The 19386-nt window shown below is 40.4% G+C and overlaps 1 protein-coding gene across 1 annotated transcript in view; it reads left to right on the top strand.

The window, feature by feature from the left end:
- SLC28A3 (solute carrier family 28 member 3) overlaps window positions 1–6533 on the top strand; it is a 56501-nt gene extending 49968 nt beyond the window's left edge. Inside the window, exons 15-18 of the mRNA XM_059072296.2 lie at window positions 4118–4199; window positions 4825–4923; window positions 5128–5248; window positions 6099–6533. Of these exons, the coding sequence (XP_058928279.1) occupies window positions 4118–4199; window positions 4825–4923; window positions 5128–5248; window positions 6099–6219 (423 nt within the window). The 3' untranslated portion in view covers window positions 6220–6533. The remainder of the gene's footprint in view (window positions 1–4117; window positions 4200–4824; window positions 4924–5127; window positions 5249–6098) is intronic.
- The last annotated feature ends 12853 nt before the right edge of the window (window positions 6534–19386 follow it).

Raw genomic sequence — 19386 nt, forward strand, 5'->3', positions numbered from 1 at the left:
TTCAGCTATTGTCGAGTCACAAAGGGGAAAACATTTTGTTTTTCCCAATTTGTTATTTCCCATCAACCAAATGGGAATGAGTTCCTACAGTTTCTGTTTACCAACCAACAAGTGGTGGGACTGTCCCACCATCTACTGGAAAAAGTACCACGCGACTGAAACATATGATCTGGGTCCATGAGGCAAAAACCCAGTGTAATCCATTGCATTATGCCCACTGACAGCCTCCATCTAAGTGGTCAGAATGTGTAGGTGCAGATGGCCAACAGGCACATGGAAAGATGCTCAACAGCATTAATTACTAGAGAAATGCAAATCAAAACTACGAGGTATCACCTCACACCAGTCAGAATGGCCATCATTAAAAAGCCTACAAATAATAAATACTGGAGAGGGTGTGTAGAAAAGGTAACCTTCCTACACTGTTGGTGGGAATGTACATTAGTGCAGCCACTATGGAAAACAGTATGGAGGTTCCTCAAAAAACTAAAAATAGAGTTTCCACATGATCCAGCAATCCCACTCCTGGGCATATATCTGCACAAAACTATAATATGAAAAGATACCTGCACCCCAGTGTTCATAGCAGCACTATTTACAATAGCCAAGACATGGATGCAACCTAAATATCCATCGACAGATGAATGGATAAAGAAGATATGGTCTGTATACATAATGGAATACTACTCAGCCATAAAAAAGAATGAAATGATGCCATTTGCAGTAACATGGGTGGACCTAGAGATTATCACACTAAGTGAAGTAAGTCAGAAAGAGAAAGACAAATACCATATGATATCACTTATATCTAAGTGGAATCTAAAATATGACACAGATGAACTTATTTATGAAACAGAAACAGACTCACAGACATAGAAAACAAACTTATGTTTACCAATGGGGAAAGGAGGAGGGGGAAGGGATAAATTAGGAGTTTGGAATTAGCAGATACAAACTACTATATATGAAATTGATTAACAACAAGGTCCTACTGTATAGCACAGGGAACTATATTTAATACCCTGTAATAAACCATAATGGAAAAGAATATATATATATGTGTGTGTGTGTGTGTATATATATATATATATATATATATATATATATATAAAACTGAATCACTTTGCTGTACAGCAGAAACTAACACAACGTTGTAAATCAACTATACTTCAATTAAAAGAATAAGAGAAATGTGTGTGTAGCACGTTGTCCCTAGAATGAGCTCTTTATCACTCCATCATTTTCATCATTTTCCCCTTCTTAAAGATAATACTTTGCATGTTTGTTTCTTTGCACATAAAACATACCATAGTACAGAATTCAAAAGGTACAAGAGGTGTGGAGGGAAAAGGAAGGCAGCCTCCCTCTTTCTCTGCCATTCACCTCCTCTCCCTGTTCCACGTTATGCTCACTATTGTTAGTGTTGCTCTTTGCTCTTGGTAACATATCTTGGATGCCACACCATATCAATGCCTGTGACAGAGTATGAGCACATCATAACTTATTTTAACCAGTCCCTTGGTGATGAACACTGTTACCAGTTTTTTTGCTATTAGAAGTAGTGCTACAATGACTGTCCTTGTGGCACCTTTGCTCCTGTGCAAGGAGAGCTGGAAGATGTATTATGGATGGACTGAATTCCACTTAGATATAAGTGATATCGTATGGTATTTGTCTTTCCATCACATAATCCTGCACATTTATGGGCAAAGGCAAAGTGTAATCATTCCAGCCTCCTTTTCCTCTTATCATAAAACCCTACATGGCCACATCTGTGTATCCCTTTCCCACAGATCCCCAGAAGGAGAAAGAGGAATCTCAAGCACTTTATGCCATCTCCCTCCTCACGGTCTCTTAATAAGCTTGCCTACTTTTGAAGCCAACTGAACTAAATGAAAAGCACTAGACAGAGCAGGGGACAAAGATGATGAGCTTTTCCAGAAAGAGCGGACTGCTCAAATACTTGAAATATTTTTTCCTGCCCACTATATGCACACTGATTGAGAATATCAACAAAGGAGTTCTCAGAAATTATGAAAGAAAAGAGGAGCCTTATAATCAACAAAAAACTTAGCATGAAAAAAAAAAAAACAAAACTTAGCATGACCACTTGAGTCTTGAATGTGAGCTTTTAAAAATCCAGTTAGTGAAAGAGAAAAGAAAAGGTTTATTCTTTGAACCAAATCATAGATTTTTCTCAGGATTTTGGAAAAGAAAATTATTGCCTCGGTTGTGTGGGTGCCTTTGCCAGATCGGCTGTGCCGCTGGTGAACAACCGAGCCTATTGAATCTTCCAAGCCTCCCATAATCAGCCCCTCAACCTGAGGAAGATTGTCTGGCCTGAGCAGTACCTCTTGCCTATTGGAATAGAGAAGGAGGGTCATGCTCAAACTTCCAAGAATTCACCTGCCATCTTCTTACTGCCCTGTGAAAGGAATATCCACTCTCCCACTACCTAACATTCCTATGGTCTGGTCAGAGCTGAAGAACAAAGAAAGGCAAGCACATACCACAGTCAGCTGAAAGGAGCCCATATCTGTGAGCTTCGTTTTTACTAAGATAATTCCTTTTCACTGAAGTATAATTTGCATACAAAAAAGGCCTATTTCTGGTGTACGTATGTTCTGATAAATCTGTCACCTGTGTAACCACGACCACAAACTATCAAGATATCACACATTTCCACCACACCTGGAAAACTTCCCTCATGGCCAGTTGTCAACAACACCCCATCCCACCCCAACCCAGTCCCAGGAAACCAGTGATCTTTCTCTTACTATAGATCACTTTTGCTTGTTCTAGAATTTCGTATGAACTGACTCACTTGGGATTCATGTTGTTGCATGTATTAGTTTTTTCTTTTCTACTGCAGAGTAGTATTCTTTTTTAATGCAGATCCACACTTTATTTATCCATTCGCCAATTGAACGGCATTTGAGTTGTTTCCAGCTTGGTGCTATTGTGAATAAAGCTGTTATATTCACGTACAGTCTTCTTGAAGACACATATTTTTATTTCTCCTGGGAACATTCCTAGGAGTGGCATTACTGGGTCATACAGGCTGTTATGTTAATTTGATAAGAAACTGCCAAGTATGCTTGTATTTTACAAACAGGCTGTGTCAGTTTACATTCCCACCAACAATGTACAAGAGTTCCAATTGCTCAACATCCTTGCCAACACTGGGTGTTGTCCATCTTTTTTAGCCATTTTAGTGGATGTGTATTGAGCTCATTGTTTTAATTTAATTTGCATTTTCCTGGTGATTAATGATGTCGAACATCTTCTCATGTGCTTATTTTGGCCATTTGCATATCTTTTGTGAAATCCCTTTATGTTTTTTATTGGTTGCTTGTCTTCTTAATGAGTTATAACAGTTCTTTATACATTCTGAATAAGTCCTTTGTCAAATAAATGTAATGTGAGTATTTTCTGGGGCCAACTTTGTATTGTCAGCAGCTAGTACTGTGCCTGACAAAATATAGCAAGTGGTCAGGTCATACTGAATATTAGAAGTTATCATCGAGCAGAAAATAGCATTTGTAGAGGCCAACAGTACCAACTCCAAGAACTTCATGGAGAGTCTCTGAATCCACACAGCCTCTTTCTCTCACTGAAAATTCAAGGGGAGAACTTCCCTGGTGGCACAGTGGTTAAGAATCTGCCTGCCAATGCAGGGAACACGGGTTCAATCCCTGATCCAGGAAGATCCCACATGCCACAGAGCAACTAAGCCCGTGCACCACAACTACTGAGCCTGCGTGCCGCAACTACTGAAGCCCGTGTGCCTAGAGCCCATGCTCCACGACAAGAGAAGCCACCACAATGAGAAGCCCACACACCACAACGATGAGTAGCCCCCACTTGCTACAACTAGAGAAAGCCCACAGGCAGCAACGAAGACCCCTTACAGCCAAAAAAAAAGAAAAAAAGAAAAAAATATTCAAGGGGAGATGGAATAAAGAGACCAGGAACCAACAGGTGTTTGACACCATACACTATACATTTATTTGTGAATATTGATTCCATAGTCGGAATAGGAAGCCCAGTTAGGATATCAGATATACTCAGCTGGGTCACATCATGTATACATTTGTGTGTTTATGCTTATTTCTAGATTCGTGCTGAGACAATTGCCACTTATGCTCTCTGTGGCTTTGCCAATTTCGGTTCCCTAGGAATAGTGATCGGCGGACTCAGTAAGTGAAAAGAATATTCTCCAACAACAGATATGATATAAACATGCTTCCAATCTCCATGTTGCTCTGTAACACTATTTGTGTCCGAAAAAAAAGAGCCCTGCAACAGCAGTAAATTCTTTCAGGTCTATTTTTTATCCCTGCTCTGCTAATGTCAGGAAAAATTTGCTCAAATGTACAGGTGTTACCCCACTCAAAGACGACAAATAGATTACACTTTGTATGCCAATTCCAATAGATTTATAATGACCAGCTAGAGAAGGATTCTGAGGGCCAGTGGAAATTCAATGGGAAAATGCCATGATTAATTAATTCTATGCCAACATGGGCAAAGAAGGAGATGGTGACAGATGAGTTGCAGATATTTGGAATCCTTCCTTGAAACCCATTTGTCTTGTCATGCCCTCATGAACATACTGTGAGTTCTCCTACACCAGAGAAACTTCTCTGGATGTGGAGCTCATCACTAAGCTCTTGAATCTTGACTTCTCCAGCTCAGTTTAAAAAAAGAAAAGTCAACGGACCTGAGACTCCAGCCCCAGAACAATTCTCAAAGGCTGGGAATTTGGAATTTTAATCAATAGGCTCAACATTAATCTGCCATGCTTGCTTCCACATTTCCCAGCATCCATAGCTCCTTCCAGAAAGCATGACATCACCGCAGGATCAGTGAGAGCTCTGATTGCAGGGACCATCGCCTGCTTCATGACAGCCTGCATCTCAGGTACTGCATTGCATCCTCTGTGTCCCGTCTCCCTGTGCTCAGAGGATGGCAGTTTTGGGGGGACGGTGCCTCTGCAGAGAGCTGAGAGGCACAGCTGCCGTTAAGCAGAAGTGAAATGTGTGGAGCATGGTGGAGAAGCCAAGAATAGAAGGAGAGTTCAGTGACTTCATTAATTAAATAAACAGAACTCTGCTCCACTTCCAGGCCTACTTACCAGCACTCCTGTGGACAACAACTGTCATCACATTTTGGAGAATGCCTTCAACTCCAGCTTGGTTAGAAACACAACCGATGTAGTGTCTTGTTGCCAGAGTCTATTGAGCAGGTATTGTATTCTTCATGATAACTTCTTTATATCCATCATTAATAATAAAAATAGACCGAAAGGCCCCAACCACTTATTTTTGTAACTTCATAACTCTTAATATAAGAACTTGTTTGGCAGTTCTAAACCACCTTTCATCTTGACTAACTAAGACTAGAAACCATAGCACTAACCAGTGCTTCTCAAACATTTTAATATGCCCCCAGCTGTGTATCAGGTGCTTTGTATGAATTAGCTCACTTAAACCTTGCAACCGCTGTATAAGTTAGGCACTACTGCTTTTTCAAGCATTAGATAAAATCTGGGCTTGGGGAGGCAACGTCACTTACCCAAGCAAAATGAGTGCAAGAAAGATCAAGATAGAAAGACCCAAGAAAATGTGGGTCTTTCTGCCCATAGAGCCCATGCCCTAGTAGTTACTAGGTACTGCCTCCCTTTCAAGGGTATCAAGCAATGCAGGCTTCCCTGACAACATGATGATGGTGATGTTACTGTGGATGAGGGGCCATTAGTGACCCATGCCAGCCACCCCCACTCCGTACAGTCTCTATCTTCAAAAGCAGTATCACCACTCCATCAGCCCTTCTTAATGTGCACGTGTTTTTATAAGGATTGCTTCTATCCTTTATTCTTTTACTCTAGAGGAAATAAGGTGAGTCATTCAGGCCAAACGGGATTTAAGAGTCAAAACTACTTCTCTGGTGCCTCTGTCCTTAACCCACCCTAACTGGAATGGGAGGCAGGATATCAGCTTCTCGCCCTATGCGATCTCTAATGTGTCATCTTCTGCTCATCTACTGTTTCTGTTTTCTAAGGTTCAACTAACTGTTTTCTTCTACTTTTTCACCAGCACTGTTGCCAACGGTCCCGGTGAGGTCATCCCAGGAGGAAACCATAGCCTGTATTCTTTGAAACACTGTTGCAATTTGTTGAATCCACCAACACTAAACTGCAGTTGGATTCCTTTTTGAGTTCAGCCACTTCTCCAACAGAAAAAAATGTGAAAAAAGAAAAAATGTGAAAAAGGTTTTGGAAAACTGGAGTAATTTATTTGTGTTTTCATTTTTGTTCATGCACAAGAGTAATTTTTTTTAATCCATGTGTAAATAGTTGACTTGTGTTTGTGTGTGTGTGTGTGTGTGTGTGTGTGTGTGTGTGGTGATGGTGGTGATGATGAAGTAGGAACCTAAATGCCCAAAGGACTCTTTATCTCTGAAGTACATCATTTGTATCATATTTTTCTTGGAACTTACTGTGCCCTTTCAGTATTTAGACTTTATTTTAGAAAAAATATATTTACGTGTCTTTTCCCTCTGTTCTCTATGTTCTGGTGTCAGCCTTCATAAAAGCCTATGGAATAGTGTGTCAGGGATGCCAATTATTCATATGCTGGTTCTCCTTTGTTTGCTATGGCTATTATTTTTCTTTCTCACTCTTTTTTCTCTTTGTAACTGTTTGCACTTTTCTATTCTATTTTATTCCTGAGAGTTAATTAAGTTTCTTCCTTTTCAAATTCAAAAATTAATATTAACTTCTAATAATAAAAGTGGCAATTTTATACACACACACACACACACACACACAACTTTCTCTCCACTCTGTTCACCCCAGCTCTCTTTCCAGTACCACACCCTGAGATTATTGTTAATGGTCTAGTACATGCATCTTTCTCTAAACATATAAAAATGTGGCAGATTTGTTGTTTCTACACAAGTAGAATGAATCTATTTACATATCACCTTCCTCTTCTTTTCACTTGGAGTGTGTGTGATTTTACATAAAAGAGATAATATACACTCTGGAGGAGGGAGGGAGTTAAGAGGTTTTATTTTTTTTCTACTTGCTTCCTTCTTCCTCTCCCCTGCCCCATCACATACAGGTAACCCAAGTTAAATAACCTGACGCATCATTTTCTGTACCTTTTTAATGTCCTGGTCATATTTTACAAACATATCCATCTATTGAGGATTGGAATGGTAGTTTTACAATACTGGTATTACTCACATTTTTATGTGGTTTACTTTTATTCTATAAAAATACTTTGTAGATATTCTAGTCCACCAGCAAACTTTAACTATTCTTTTCAAAGGCTTCATAATAGCCCATGACATATTTTTTATATATATATATATATATATATATATATATATGTATACTAGTCATTACTCTATGGACAAGCATTCACTTTGTTTTCAGTTTTTTGGGTTTTTTTGGTGTTTTTTGTTTTGTTTTTATTTGTTTGGCTACTTCTTTTTTTTTTTTTTTTTTTTCTTCGGTACGCGGGCCTCTCACTGTTGTGGCCTCTCCCATTGTGGAGCACAGGCTCCGGACGCGCAGGCTCAGCAGCCATGGCTCACAGGCCCAGCCGCTCCGCGTCACGTGGGATCTTCCCGGACCGGGGCACAAACCCGTGTCCCCTGCATCGGCAGGTGAACTCTCAACCACTGTGCCACCAGGGAAGCCCAGAACCATTTTTTGAAAGCCCTTTTTTAAATACAGTTATGAGTCCTGTTATGAATGTTTCCTAATTTCAATAAAGATGGAAGTTTGCTTTCCGGCTTTTTATTCTCCTTGTTATTTTCCATTGGTTTGCAAAAGGGGAGGGGGTCAGAAATGGCATTTCTCTCTCCAATCCAGAAGCTATAGCTATAAACAAATTCTCTGACCTTACAGAAGACTTAGGGTAAAATAGAACATCCAAGCAATTAGGTCTGAGTGAGAAGGTCTCTGTAACTACACAGATTACTAACATGCATCATTTTGAAAATGCTCCCACCTAATTGCTTTCATGTTTCTGTGGTTTAGTTAGGCTGGTAGGCCATTGTGAAGAGCTTAAGATGTGCACCTGCCCAGTGAGGCTGACTTCCAATTACAGAACAATTCCAAAATCAGGCATGCTTATAAAGAAGGTATTGAAGGACACAGGGTGCCAGGAAGGATTAAACTACTCTGAATGTACTGGAGCAGGGGAAGCAGAGGCGATCATTCACATTTTAAACAGGCAGGAGCACAGAATTAAAGAAATCCTTGGTACATGTGCACCATGTGGGGCTAATGAACCACATGGTCCCAAGAAAAGCTACCTTTTTACAACCTGTTACTTAATAAAAGCAACTTTGTTTTAAGCTGAAGCAGGAAGAAAAGTGTACAGTTGTCCATTCTTTTTCTGGATCACAAGCTTATGATGATGAGTGTGTTTTCCTTTTTATTACAAAGGCAATGTGACTGCCCCTGGATGTAGAGGGAGTTCTTTCTACTCTGGTCTTTAGTAGACTACTTGGCATTTCTATTTCAAGAGACTCTAGAAAGTAAATGATGAATTTGCACCAAGCCAGTTCCTCTACTCACTATACCTTTTGCAAAATAGTAAAACAGTGACCGATACAAGGGGTACAGCCTATAGCCATGGAATAGAGAAAAGCACTCAAATGACAATCTTGAAATTTAGTCCTCTGGCGACTGAAAACTAACCACTGGACCGCCAAGGAATTCCCCAATCACTTTAGTATGAGAAACCAAGATTAGGAAAAAACTGATGTTTTATAAGTCATGTTTACATGAAGAATCAGACCCATATCGTCCATGTACTGGGCATGCTTCCAGTAACACTCATAAAATAAGAGGACTGTAGAATCCTAAGTCACTCAGAAATGCCTCATCTCCTTCCACTCTCCCTCCAACCCACTTTAAGTCATGTAAAGTAACCAAATCTATAGATTACTGTAGCTAAAAGGAGAATTAGGGCAATATTCCCTGGTTTAATCTGAGTTCCTTCAACTGCAGAGTACCTACCTCATTTCATAATTGTTAACCCATATGTCTGTCTGACCCACTAGACAGACTACTAATTCCTATGTATCTCCAGTACTAGTGCCTGACATCTAGTAGACATTCAGTAAATGTTTATTCAATGAATGAATGAATGAATATTGCAAAATGACTAACCTTCACATAAGCAAGACTAGTTAACTGGACCACTGTTGAAAACTTTTTAAAAATATCATCCAAAAAATGCATACTCAGAATAAAAATTGCAAATGATATGCCAGTGTGTATAATGGAGAAATTGGAAATCTTCCTCCCACCTCAATCTCATTCCCCATAGTTAGCCACAGTGAACACTGGTATCACTGTTAATTTTTCTCAGTATATAATAAACTATACAGTAAGTTATAACTGTCAAACTGGAGTGAATGAATCTTCTTTCGAGCCCAATGCCAGAATTACTTTCACCTTCTATTTCTTGGCAACATCATGCACATGATTTTGCTTGTCTTACAGCATTAACTGTCCTGAACAATGATTAGCAAATGAAGTTCAAGCAACTGGTCTTCCTGATAATCTCTGCAAGGCCAGTTGGTAATTCAGTATTGTTACCTACCTTGAAGCTAAATGGAATCATTAAAAGCATCTCAATACCCAACATAAACAGGTGTACTTAAGTAACCAGATTCTTTCTGCTTATATGAGCAATTGTTCTGCTATCATATTTGGAAAAGCTCTTATAGGAAATGGGAAACCACAAGCTGGTTGCCATTGCTGGAAGGTATGAAATATGATTCAGCAGCTAAGCGTCCATCTCTGGACCTGAACTGTCAGTGTTCAATCCTGGCCCCAGCCACCAGCTCCATTACCTTAGATATTTATGTGTAACCGCTCCGTGCCTCAGTTTCCCCATCTGTAAAGTGCAAACACATCTCCTCCCTCATATTTTTGTGAGAATTAAGTAAGTTAAATCATATAAAGCACTTAGAAAATGCCTCACAGAGAAAGGCTATAAAAAGACACTTTCTTCATTGAGGTATCATTTATATACAATAAATGTACAGATTTTAAGTGTACATTTTGATGACTTTTGACAAATACATACATCCATGTGACCATCGCCCCAATCAAGATGGAGCACACTTCCATCATTTCAGAGAGCTCCCCAGTACCCCTCCCCAGTCAATCTCTCCCCCATGCTCCCATACTCCCAGGCAAGCCTGATTGATTTTCTTTCCCCTAGAGATTAGTTCAAATAAACGATTCAGCTAGAACGTCATATAAATGGATTCAGACAGCATATGCTTTTTTGTCTCTTGCTTTTCTCATTCAGCATAATGAATTTAAGTTTTATCCAGTAGGTCATTCTGTTTTTATTGCCGAGTATTATTCCATTGTATGACTACACCACCATTTATATATCACTTCTACTCTTGATTGACATTTAGGTTGTCTTTAGTTTTTGTAGAATATTTGCTTTTGAGAGAAATTTCTATTTGCCACACACTCTTTAGGAGTTTCGGAATATCTTAAGCTTCAGAAATATAAATTGGAATGTGAAGAAGGCATCGTTTACCACATGGGTGTTTGCTCCTTATCACCCTTCCTCTCCCTCATAATCTTGCTGAATCGTTTTACTATATGTTGTTCTTCACAGGGATTTTCAAGATGGTGGGCTTCAGGCCACAGACTGGAAGACCAGTGATGACTGAGCCTCAGTGGAGAATAACTGAGAGACTAGAGCACCATGAGGTCACTCTTGGTTGAACAGAATGTTGATTAGCCTGCTTCTACATACCGCATGATGGCACTTTCACTGTACTGCATCCTGAGAAAAATCACGGGGCTTTTCTAAGTCTCCAGTAAAAGTAAATTTCCTTAACATTAACTGTAGTACAAGAACATGAGTTAAAAATAGACAAGAAATGCAAAAAACATTTTGTAGTTTGCAAGTATTGTAGGAAAGCCCAACACATATCTGAGGTGAGCTTTGATCATACCATGACAGATTTTGGCTCCAATAGCTTGCAAGGTACAGAAGCATCCATCAACTAAAAATTTTGTTACTTAGGAGCCATGATAAACATAATCCCATTTGTGGGAAAGATTGGCCAGTTCTTAAAAGCATTTGCGCAAAACAAAGACTCAAATTCTCATTAGAATTCACCCATCAAAATTCAACGTGCCCTTTCTGAGATGGACATCTCAAACAGTTGAGAATTATTTGCTCTCTTTGACCATCCATTCATCAATGTCTGGCCATGTCAAGCAGGTTATCCAGAAAGTGAGGGTTTCTGTGTATACTTAAATGAAAAAGAACCAAACAGAAGGAAACAATATGTTCTTGAGGACTCACGAGAGGTCCTCCTGTTGCAGTCTGACTTGAGTACTGTTTCCACAGCAACAGACTCCAGCATTCTCAAACAAGGGTCAGGTGCTCACATGAGGCTGCAGCTGGACACTGAAGAAAGTTTTTTTTTTCTCAAAAGTTACAGAAGTATTAAAAAAAAAAATTCAATCAAAATTCCATCTAAAATTGGCAGGAGGGTGGTCTTCCAGATGACCTGAAAATAAAATTAATTTCTTAAATACTCTCTCCTCCCTCTTTCCATTATTACCAGGAAAATGTTTGGGGAGAATTTTATTCAGGTTACAGTTTTTTACAAGTGCCTCTGGTCAGATAGAACAGACACTGTCCAGACATCAATAGCGAGGAACAGGTCAGAGATCCAGAAAATTTCCCCAGCAGCTGGCCAGTGCCTGGGGGGTCCTGAGAGGATAAGGCAGAGATTTGGGGCTCCAGAGGTGGCTCCCTATGTTGGCCTGCTACAACTGTATAGGGAGAGGTGCTCAGAGGTGTTTTTATCTCTACCCCTTCTCATAAGACCTTTTATAAGATGCTTTATTGCAAAAGTAATCAGCCTTATTTTTGTCAAAAAATACTCAAAATCTGAAGAAGAAAATAAAAACATTATCCATATCCCATCACAAAATATAACAAGTGCTAATAATCTGTGGTATATAGTCATTCAATGTGTGTGTGTGCTTAAGACTTTCAAAATGAGATCACTACTGTGATTTACTTTGAGGCCAGCTTCTCCCTCTTAATATATCATGAACACTTTTGCATGTTGTTAAATATTCTCCTACATCATCATTTGTAAATGGCTGTTGTGCATCCCACTGTATCACTGTACCAGAATTTACCCAATCTCTTATGGTTGGCTATTACAGATGTTTCCCATTTTTCATGATTATCAACACATCGACAATACATATTCTTGTAGTCAAATCTTTGCACAAATTCATGATTAGTTGCTTGTAAGACATACAAAAATGCTAGAGACACATAGAGATTTTATCTCCCAACGTAACTTTTCCTATCTTATGCTAAGTCTCAGGACAAAGCCAAATGATCAAACTTTGAATGCACAACATATTTACAGTATAAAGCCTGTCCACCTGCTAGATTCTTCTGGCAATCAAGAAGGTAAATGAAACACAACAGCGAGCTTGGGCTTGTGTGGGATTTTATATACTAAACAGTAACATCAGCTTTGTAAAAACCCTGGGCAAATGACACACTAGGTTATCTTCATCTGATTAAAGATGAATTTTCTAGTTCCATGCTTGAAACTGAAAGTGATTTCTCTATGTCTTGAGTGGGCTTTTGTACTGCCAACACAGATTAACTGGGTACGAATAAAACAAAAGTAAGTTTGAAGGCCAACTCCCAACCCCACTTAGACCCAGTCCAGCAAGAAAAACGTCCTAGTCCATGGAAAATCAAAAAGTATGGTTCCTGCCAGTTCCACTGGATATAGGGCAAGCTGACGGCAGGGGATGGGAGAGCACTGCATAGGTCCTTGGGCCTGGGTCTGTTCACCCAGTTAGGGGAGGGCCAGCAATTTCCAGCAAAAGCAGGATCCGGAATTGTGTGTCCTATCTCCTCAGGTTGTCCAGGAGAGCGGCCATGGGTTCTCCTTTGCAGGAAGACGGAGTGGAGTCAACATCCTGTACCTACCAATGGTTCACAAGTAGCCACATACTATACACCTGTTCACTTAATGATATATCCTAGGACTCCTTCTAAATCACTATATAAAAACTTCATTCATTTGTACATATCATATGGATCTACTATGATTTATTTAGTAGTTTTCTATTTATGTTATATCCCACATTTTGCACCCCCAAAATGCTGCAGTAAATAGCCTCCACGTATGTCACTTCACTTATGTGTGAGTATACTTGTAGAAATTTCTAGAAATAGAATTGCTGAAACTTAGGTCATGTACATTTGTAATTTTCAAAGACATTGACAAATTACCTTCCATAAAGATTTGACTGATTGATATTCTCACCAGCCAAACACAGTGCAGTGCTTTAGTAAACTTATGAATTTTTGCAAAATGCAGAGAAAATGGTACCTCAATGTTTTTAAATGTATATTTCTCTTGCTTAATGAAGCTGAGAATCTTTCTGTATGTTTAGGAGTCATTTGCATTTCTTCTGTAAATACTTTATTCCTACCCTTTATTAGTTTCTCTCTTGGGTAAGTTGTCTCTTCCTCAGACATTTGTAGGTGCTATTTATCTATGAGGGAGAATAAGCTTTTATTTGCAATAAGAACTGTAGGGCTTCCCTGGTGGCGCAGTGGTTGAGAATCCGCCTGCCGATGCAGGAGACACGGGTTCGTGCCCTGGTCCGGGAAGATCCCACATGCCGCGGAGCAACTAAGCCCGTGAGCCATGGCCGCTAGGCCTGTGCGTCCGGAGCCTGTGCTCCGCAACGGGAGAGGCCACAGCAGTGAGAGGCCCGCATACCGCAAAAAAAAAAAAAAAAAAAAAAGAACTGTAAATATGTTCCCCATATTGTCATTTGTATTTTTACTTTTTTATGGTGCTTTTTTGCCATGCATACATTTTTCCCCTCCATGTTTAAATGTATTGATTTCTTTAATTACAGCTTCTAGGTTTTGTGTCATAAAAAAATCCATCTCCATTTCAAAGTCAAAAAGTAATTTTCTGGGAATTCCCTGGTAGTCTAGTGGTTAGGACTCGGCACTTTCACTACTGAGGGCCTGGGTTCAATCCCTGGTTGGAGAACTAAGATCCCACAAGCCACACTCTGTGGTCAAAAAAAAAAAAGTAATTTCCTTGTAAAATTTTTATGGTTTCACTTTGCATATTTAAATTTTTGATCCATTTGAATTTTGTCCTGGTAAGTGGTATGATATATGGCTCTAACTTCATTTTTGCTAGATGGTTGTCCCAACTTCATTTACTGAATACTGGTAGTTTCTATTTTCGCCATTTATTTAAGATATCACTTTTAACACATAATAACATTCCATGTATTGGGGTCTATATAGACTCCGTTCTGTTCCCTTGATCTATCTCCAGTAAGGGTCACTTGTTTGATTTTGAAGGGGATCAAGGTATGCCACCCTAAAAGATGCCACTTTTGTGTAAGGATTGTTTTGAGCTGAAAGCAATTAGCTCTCTGCCCTCCCCTTTTCTGTCTAAAAGCAAGGCATAAATTTCCACTTGTAAAAGTGTCTCCTCCTACACCAGGAAGATGATGGCAACTCTTAAGCACTGGAGACAACTGTTATCAATGGAGAAAACACCAACTTGAGTTTGCATAATAAATCTGTAATTCTTCTCTTCCACTAGTTTCCCCTATATATTTACCTTCCCACAATTTACTGCCCTGGGAAGCACAATTTATTGCTAATTTACTACCTACAATTTACTCCACTTCCTTTGTCTAGTAACGTCACAATTTATCACTTTTGTTAAGATGGTATACATGCCCCCGGGTCTAACCACTTCTTTGGGTTTCTTCTTCTTCCTTTTGAACCCCCCTATATATGCAAAGTAAATTTCTTGGGCTTCCCTGGTGGCGCAGTGGTTGAGAATCCGCCTGCCGATGCAGGGGACACGGGTTCGTGCCCCGGTCTGGGAAGATCCCACATGCCGCGGAGTGGCTGGGCCCGTGAGCCATGGCCGCTGAGCCTGCGCGTCCGGAGCCTGTGCTCCGCAACAGGAGAGGCCACAACAGTGAGGCCCGCATACCACAAAAAAAAAAAAAAAAAAGTAAATTTCTTCTTCTGTTAACCTGTCTTTTATGTATTTACTTCATGGCCCCCATCCACAGAACCCAAGAGGTTAGAAGAAAGGATCCTTTCCTTTCCCTACCATCTCTAAAATGGAGGTTATAATATTTACCCTGAAGAATTAGATTAGAGAATCAAATGAACGTGGGGTGTTTGGCCCATAGAGGAATTCAATAAACTTCAGCAATGATGATGAAGAGAAGGAAAATATTGCCTACCTCACTCCTGTGCAAAGAAATGCAGATACCCAGAGGGTTCACAGATAATCCTGGTTCCCAGATTAGCCTTTTCATTATACTCTGAACTAAAGGCTTCTCTACATGCAAAAAGTGACATTAGCAATGATCTTGATAGTAATTTTAGTGAATTTCTCACTAAGCCAGTTTGAAAGGGAATCTCCAGGACTGTTATTCTCCTGAAACTGGACTGCCAAGGCAAAAATGGCAGGTAAAACCAGGTTCGAATTCTAGTTTAGCCACTCATCTCTGAGAATCTGTTTCCTTATCATTAGAAGAGAGATAACTATACCTCCTTCTCATTCTGACAAATGAGATAGTAAGATAAGTGGCTAGCACTGTGTTTGTCATTTAGTGTATGTTTAATCCCATGGTGGCTATTTTTGTTTTATCATCATCATGTTCTTTGTCATAATCATTAAAGATTATGGCTTTGGGTGAATGAGGACAAAAAAAAGGAGGGTAATAAACACCAGAATTGGGCTTCCCTGGTGGCGCAGTGGTTGAGAGTCTGCCTGCCGATGCAGGGGACACGGGTTCGTGCCCCGGTCCGGGAAGATCCCAGGTGCCACAGAGCGGCTAGGCCCGTGAGCCATGGCCACTGAGCCTGCGCGTCCGGAGCCTGTGCTCCACAACAGAAGAGGCCACAACAGTAAGAGGTCCGTGTACCGCAAAAAAAAAAAAATTAAAAACACCAGAATTGGAAGGAAAGAAAGGACATAATAATCAGAATATTTTTTAAAATTTTAAGTAGGATGTATTGATGGAGAATAGAGGGATGTGTGTGAATAATATGTGATTAAACTAGGTAAAATAAAATGTTAATAGTAGAATCTAAGTAGTGCAAAATTATTTCAAGTTTGCTGTATGTTTGAAAAAAAAAATTATAGTAAAATGTTTGATAAAATTCAAGGCTACCATCCCTCTCTCCTTCCCATCCTAATTTTACTGTAAGACCCCACAGACACTCAAAGGCAAGGATGATTGATTTTCCTTGTGTCTTGATATTTTACATAGAGTGAAGAACTTGTACTTCACTTCCTAGCCTAAATTACAAGCTGTTGTTATGTATGTGATTCCCTCCCTTCCCCTAAAATTCATACTTTTTATTTCCTGCTGGTTCAGCTGACAGCTCCATTTTGACAGCTCCACATCAGCAACCAATGTCACTCACATTCAAGAACCCCCCCTCCCACCCTGTTGCTCTCAGGATCCCAAGTCCCAGAGTCAAACAGTTTCTCACCAGGAAACTACAAAGAGGAAGAAGTTGGGACCTGGGATTGAAATGCTGTATCCAGAGCATTTGAAACGCCAAAGTCAGCTGCAGCTGTCTCCTGTTGCTATGGCACAGGTGACCCTGTAGAGTCGCCAGCCTGGAAACTGAGACATAGATCAGTGTGCACTGGTTGCCATAGTGAGGAAGAACCTAAGGATGCTTTTTCCATGCGCATTGGTGCCCGGCATGTCAGGTGTCCAGAGCTGCAAGAGAGTGCTAAAAGCCCTCATCAAATCATTAACCTTTAGGGAGGAATTCAGTTGTGCTCAATTGGTCTGAGGGTCAAGCTTCACAAAAGAGATTGTCACAGGGAGGAGAAACACTGGACCCTTCAGAAATCTGGAAAATAAAGTATTCAAAGCAAATTCTGTGTTTTTTTTTAATGACTTGTTCATGTTCTTTTTCAAAGGAAAGTTTAATTAACTCCATTTAGAAATGTTTAACCTTGGGCAATTAACATCCTTTAGTCGAATATTTGTCAAAATGCTGTCCCCAAGGTAACAAATCAGAATCTCTGGGGGCGGGGCCCAGGTACCAGCACTTTTAACGATGTCCCTAAGGCCCTAGGCACACTGAAGTTTTAAAAATACTGCCTTTGGGGCTTCCCTGGTGGCGCAGTGATTGAGGGTCCGCCTGCCGATGCAGGAGACACGGATTCGTGCCCCGGTCTGCGAAGATCCCACATGCCGCGGAGCGGCTGGGCCCATGAGCCATGGCCGCTGAGCCTGCGCGTCCGGAGCCTGTGCTCCACAACGGGAGAGGCCACAACAGTGAGAGGCCCGCGTACCGCAAAAAAATAAATAAATAAATATTTTAAAAATAATAAAACTACTGCCCTAGTGTACCTATATAACTTTAAAGTCTCATGACAAAAACAATTCTGGTCAGTAGCACCAAATCATTTCACCATTCTGGTTCCTTTTTGTCATGTTCTTACATCACCGTGGCTCCCTAAGAGCCGCACTCTTTGAAAGATATTTGTCTACCAAACAAATTGCATGTACAGTCAGCCCTCCGTATCCTGGGATTCCGCATCCACGGATTCAACCAATGCCAGTCACAGGCTGTTGAATTCGCGGACTCAGAACCCACGGGTACGCTGCCGACAGTACCAGTCATTTTCTATAAAGGACTTGCGCATCCGCAGATTTGGGTATCCGCTGGGGGTCCTGGAACCAATCTCTGCGGATACCAAGGGATAACTATATTGAATAATGATTTTCCCCCTTTTCCCCCTCAGCTCAGGTGAAATGTATATAGCTCATTAGGCTTTCAGAGATTAAAAACAATAGCTCAAGTTCCCCAGTCCTACCTTTGCCAACCCTTAGTGATCTGAGCATCCCAAGTTGGGATTACAGAAACTATTGAAGAACTCCACGGCATCGAAGACCGGTTCTGAGATTGTGACTCATGTTAAGCAGAAGCAATAACAAGATCCATCCTCCTTCTAAGGAATGTAAACTTATTTATTCCTTCATTACTTATAACTACCCCTGTCCCAGTATGGATAGAATTTAAAGTAATTCACAAAGATTCATAAAATAATGTAAATTAGCACAGCCTTCTACTTGTTTCCTAATAGCCCATCTCCCTTTCCTTTGCAGTATTAATAGTCCTCATTTTTAGCTAAAACACATGGCTACCCACATTTCCCAGCTGTCCTTATAGCTAGGTGTACCCATATGACTAAGGTCTGGTCAATGGGATGTACATGGAAGTTGTTTATGCAACTTCTAGGAATATCCTCAAAAGGGAGGATTGGTTGTGTCCCTTCCTGCTGACTGGCCACAGACATAATGGGGAGAGTAGCCATCTTGGACCATAAGTTGGAAGCTGTGTGTGAGAATGACAGAGCAACACATTAGAAGTCTGGGCTCCTGATGACGGTGGAGCTGCCATTCCAAACTTGAACAACCTACCCAAACTTTTTCCTGAGAAAACTGAAGCTTCTTTCTTGTTTAAGTCACTGGTGTTTGGGCTTTTTCATTCCACACAGCCAAACCTAATCCTTACTACTAACATAAATGAGGGGAAAAAAGGTTAAAACATACAATAAAGGCAGAAATAAACTTAGCACAAAAATAAATACCATATAGTCTTATATATTTGCTGTGAATACATTGCAACTTTAGCTTCACGGTTTTTTTTTGTTTTTGGGGTTTTTTTTTTGCGGTACGCAGGCCTCTCACTGCTGTGGCCTCTCCCGCTGCGGAGCACAGGCTCCGGACGCGCAGTCCCAGCGGCCATGGCTCACGGGCCCAGCCGCTCCGTGTCATGTGGGATCTTCCCGGACCGGGGCACGAACCCGCGTCCCCTGCATCTGCAGGAGGACTCCCAACCACTGCGCCACCAGGGAAGCCCCTAGCTTCACGTTTTCTAATGGTCAGTGTGACAATACGTCTTTTAAGGACACATCTCAGTGTCATAACGTTTATTTTTTTAATTGCTCAGGAGAAACACAACTGTTCCTGATGCTAAGAACAAATTAATTCATCTTAAGAGTCTCCATAAAGAGGGCATCCATCATGTAATATAATAACAACAACTGCCACAACTTCGTTACGGTAGAAACAATTGTTTTGTAATGTTCTTCAGTATAGGCCAGGAGAATCCAAGTGTAGGTAATTTGAAATTGCCCTGTCTACTCATTTATGTAGTATGCTAGATTGAATGCTCTCTTTTCCATCCCTCACAAACACTCTCTAGGTAGGACTTAGAGAGATAACAGGTGGGAGGATAA

Source organism: Kogia breviceps, chromosome 8, assembly GCF_026419965.1.
Source record: "Kogia breviceps isolate mKogBre1 chromosome 8, mKogBre1 haplotype 1, whole genome shotgun sequence".
In the NCBI taxonomy this organism is placed as follows: Eukaryota; Metazoa; Chordata; class Mammalia; order Artiodactyla; family Physeteridae; genus Kogia; species Kogia breviceps.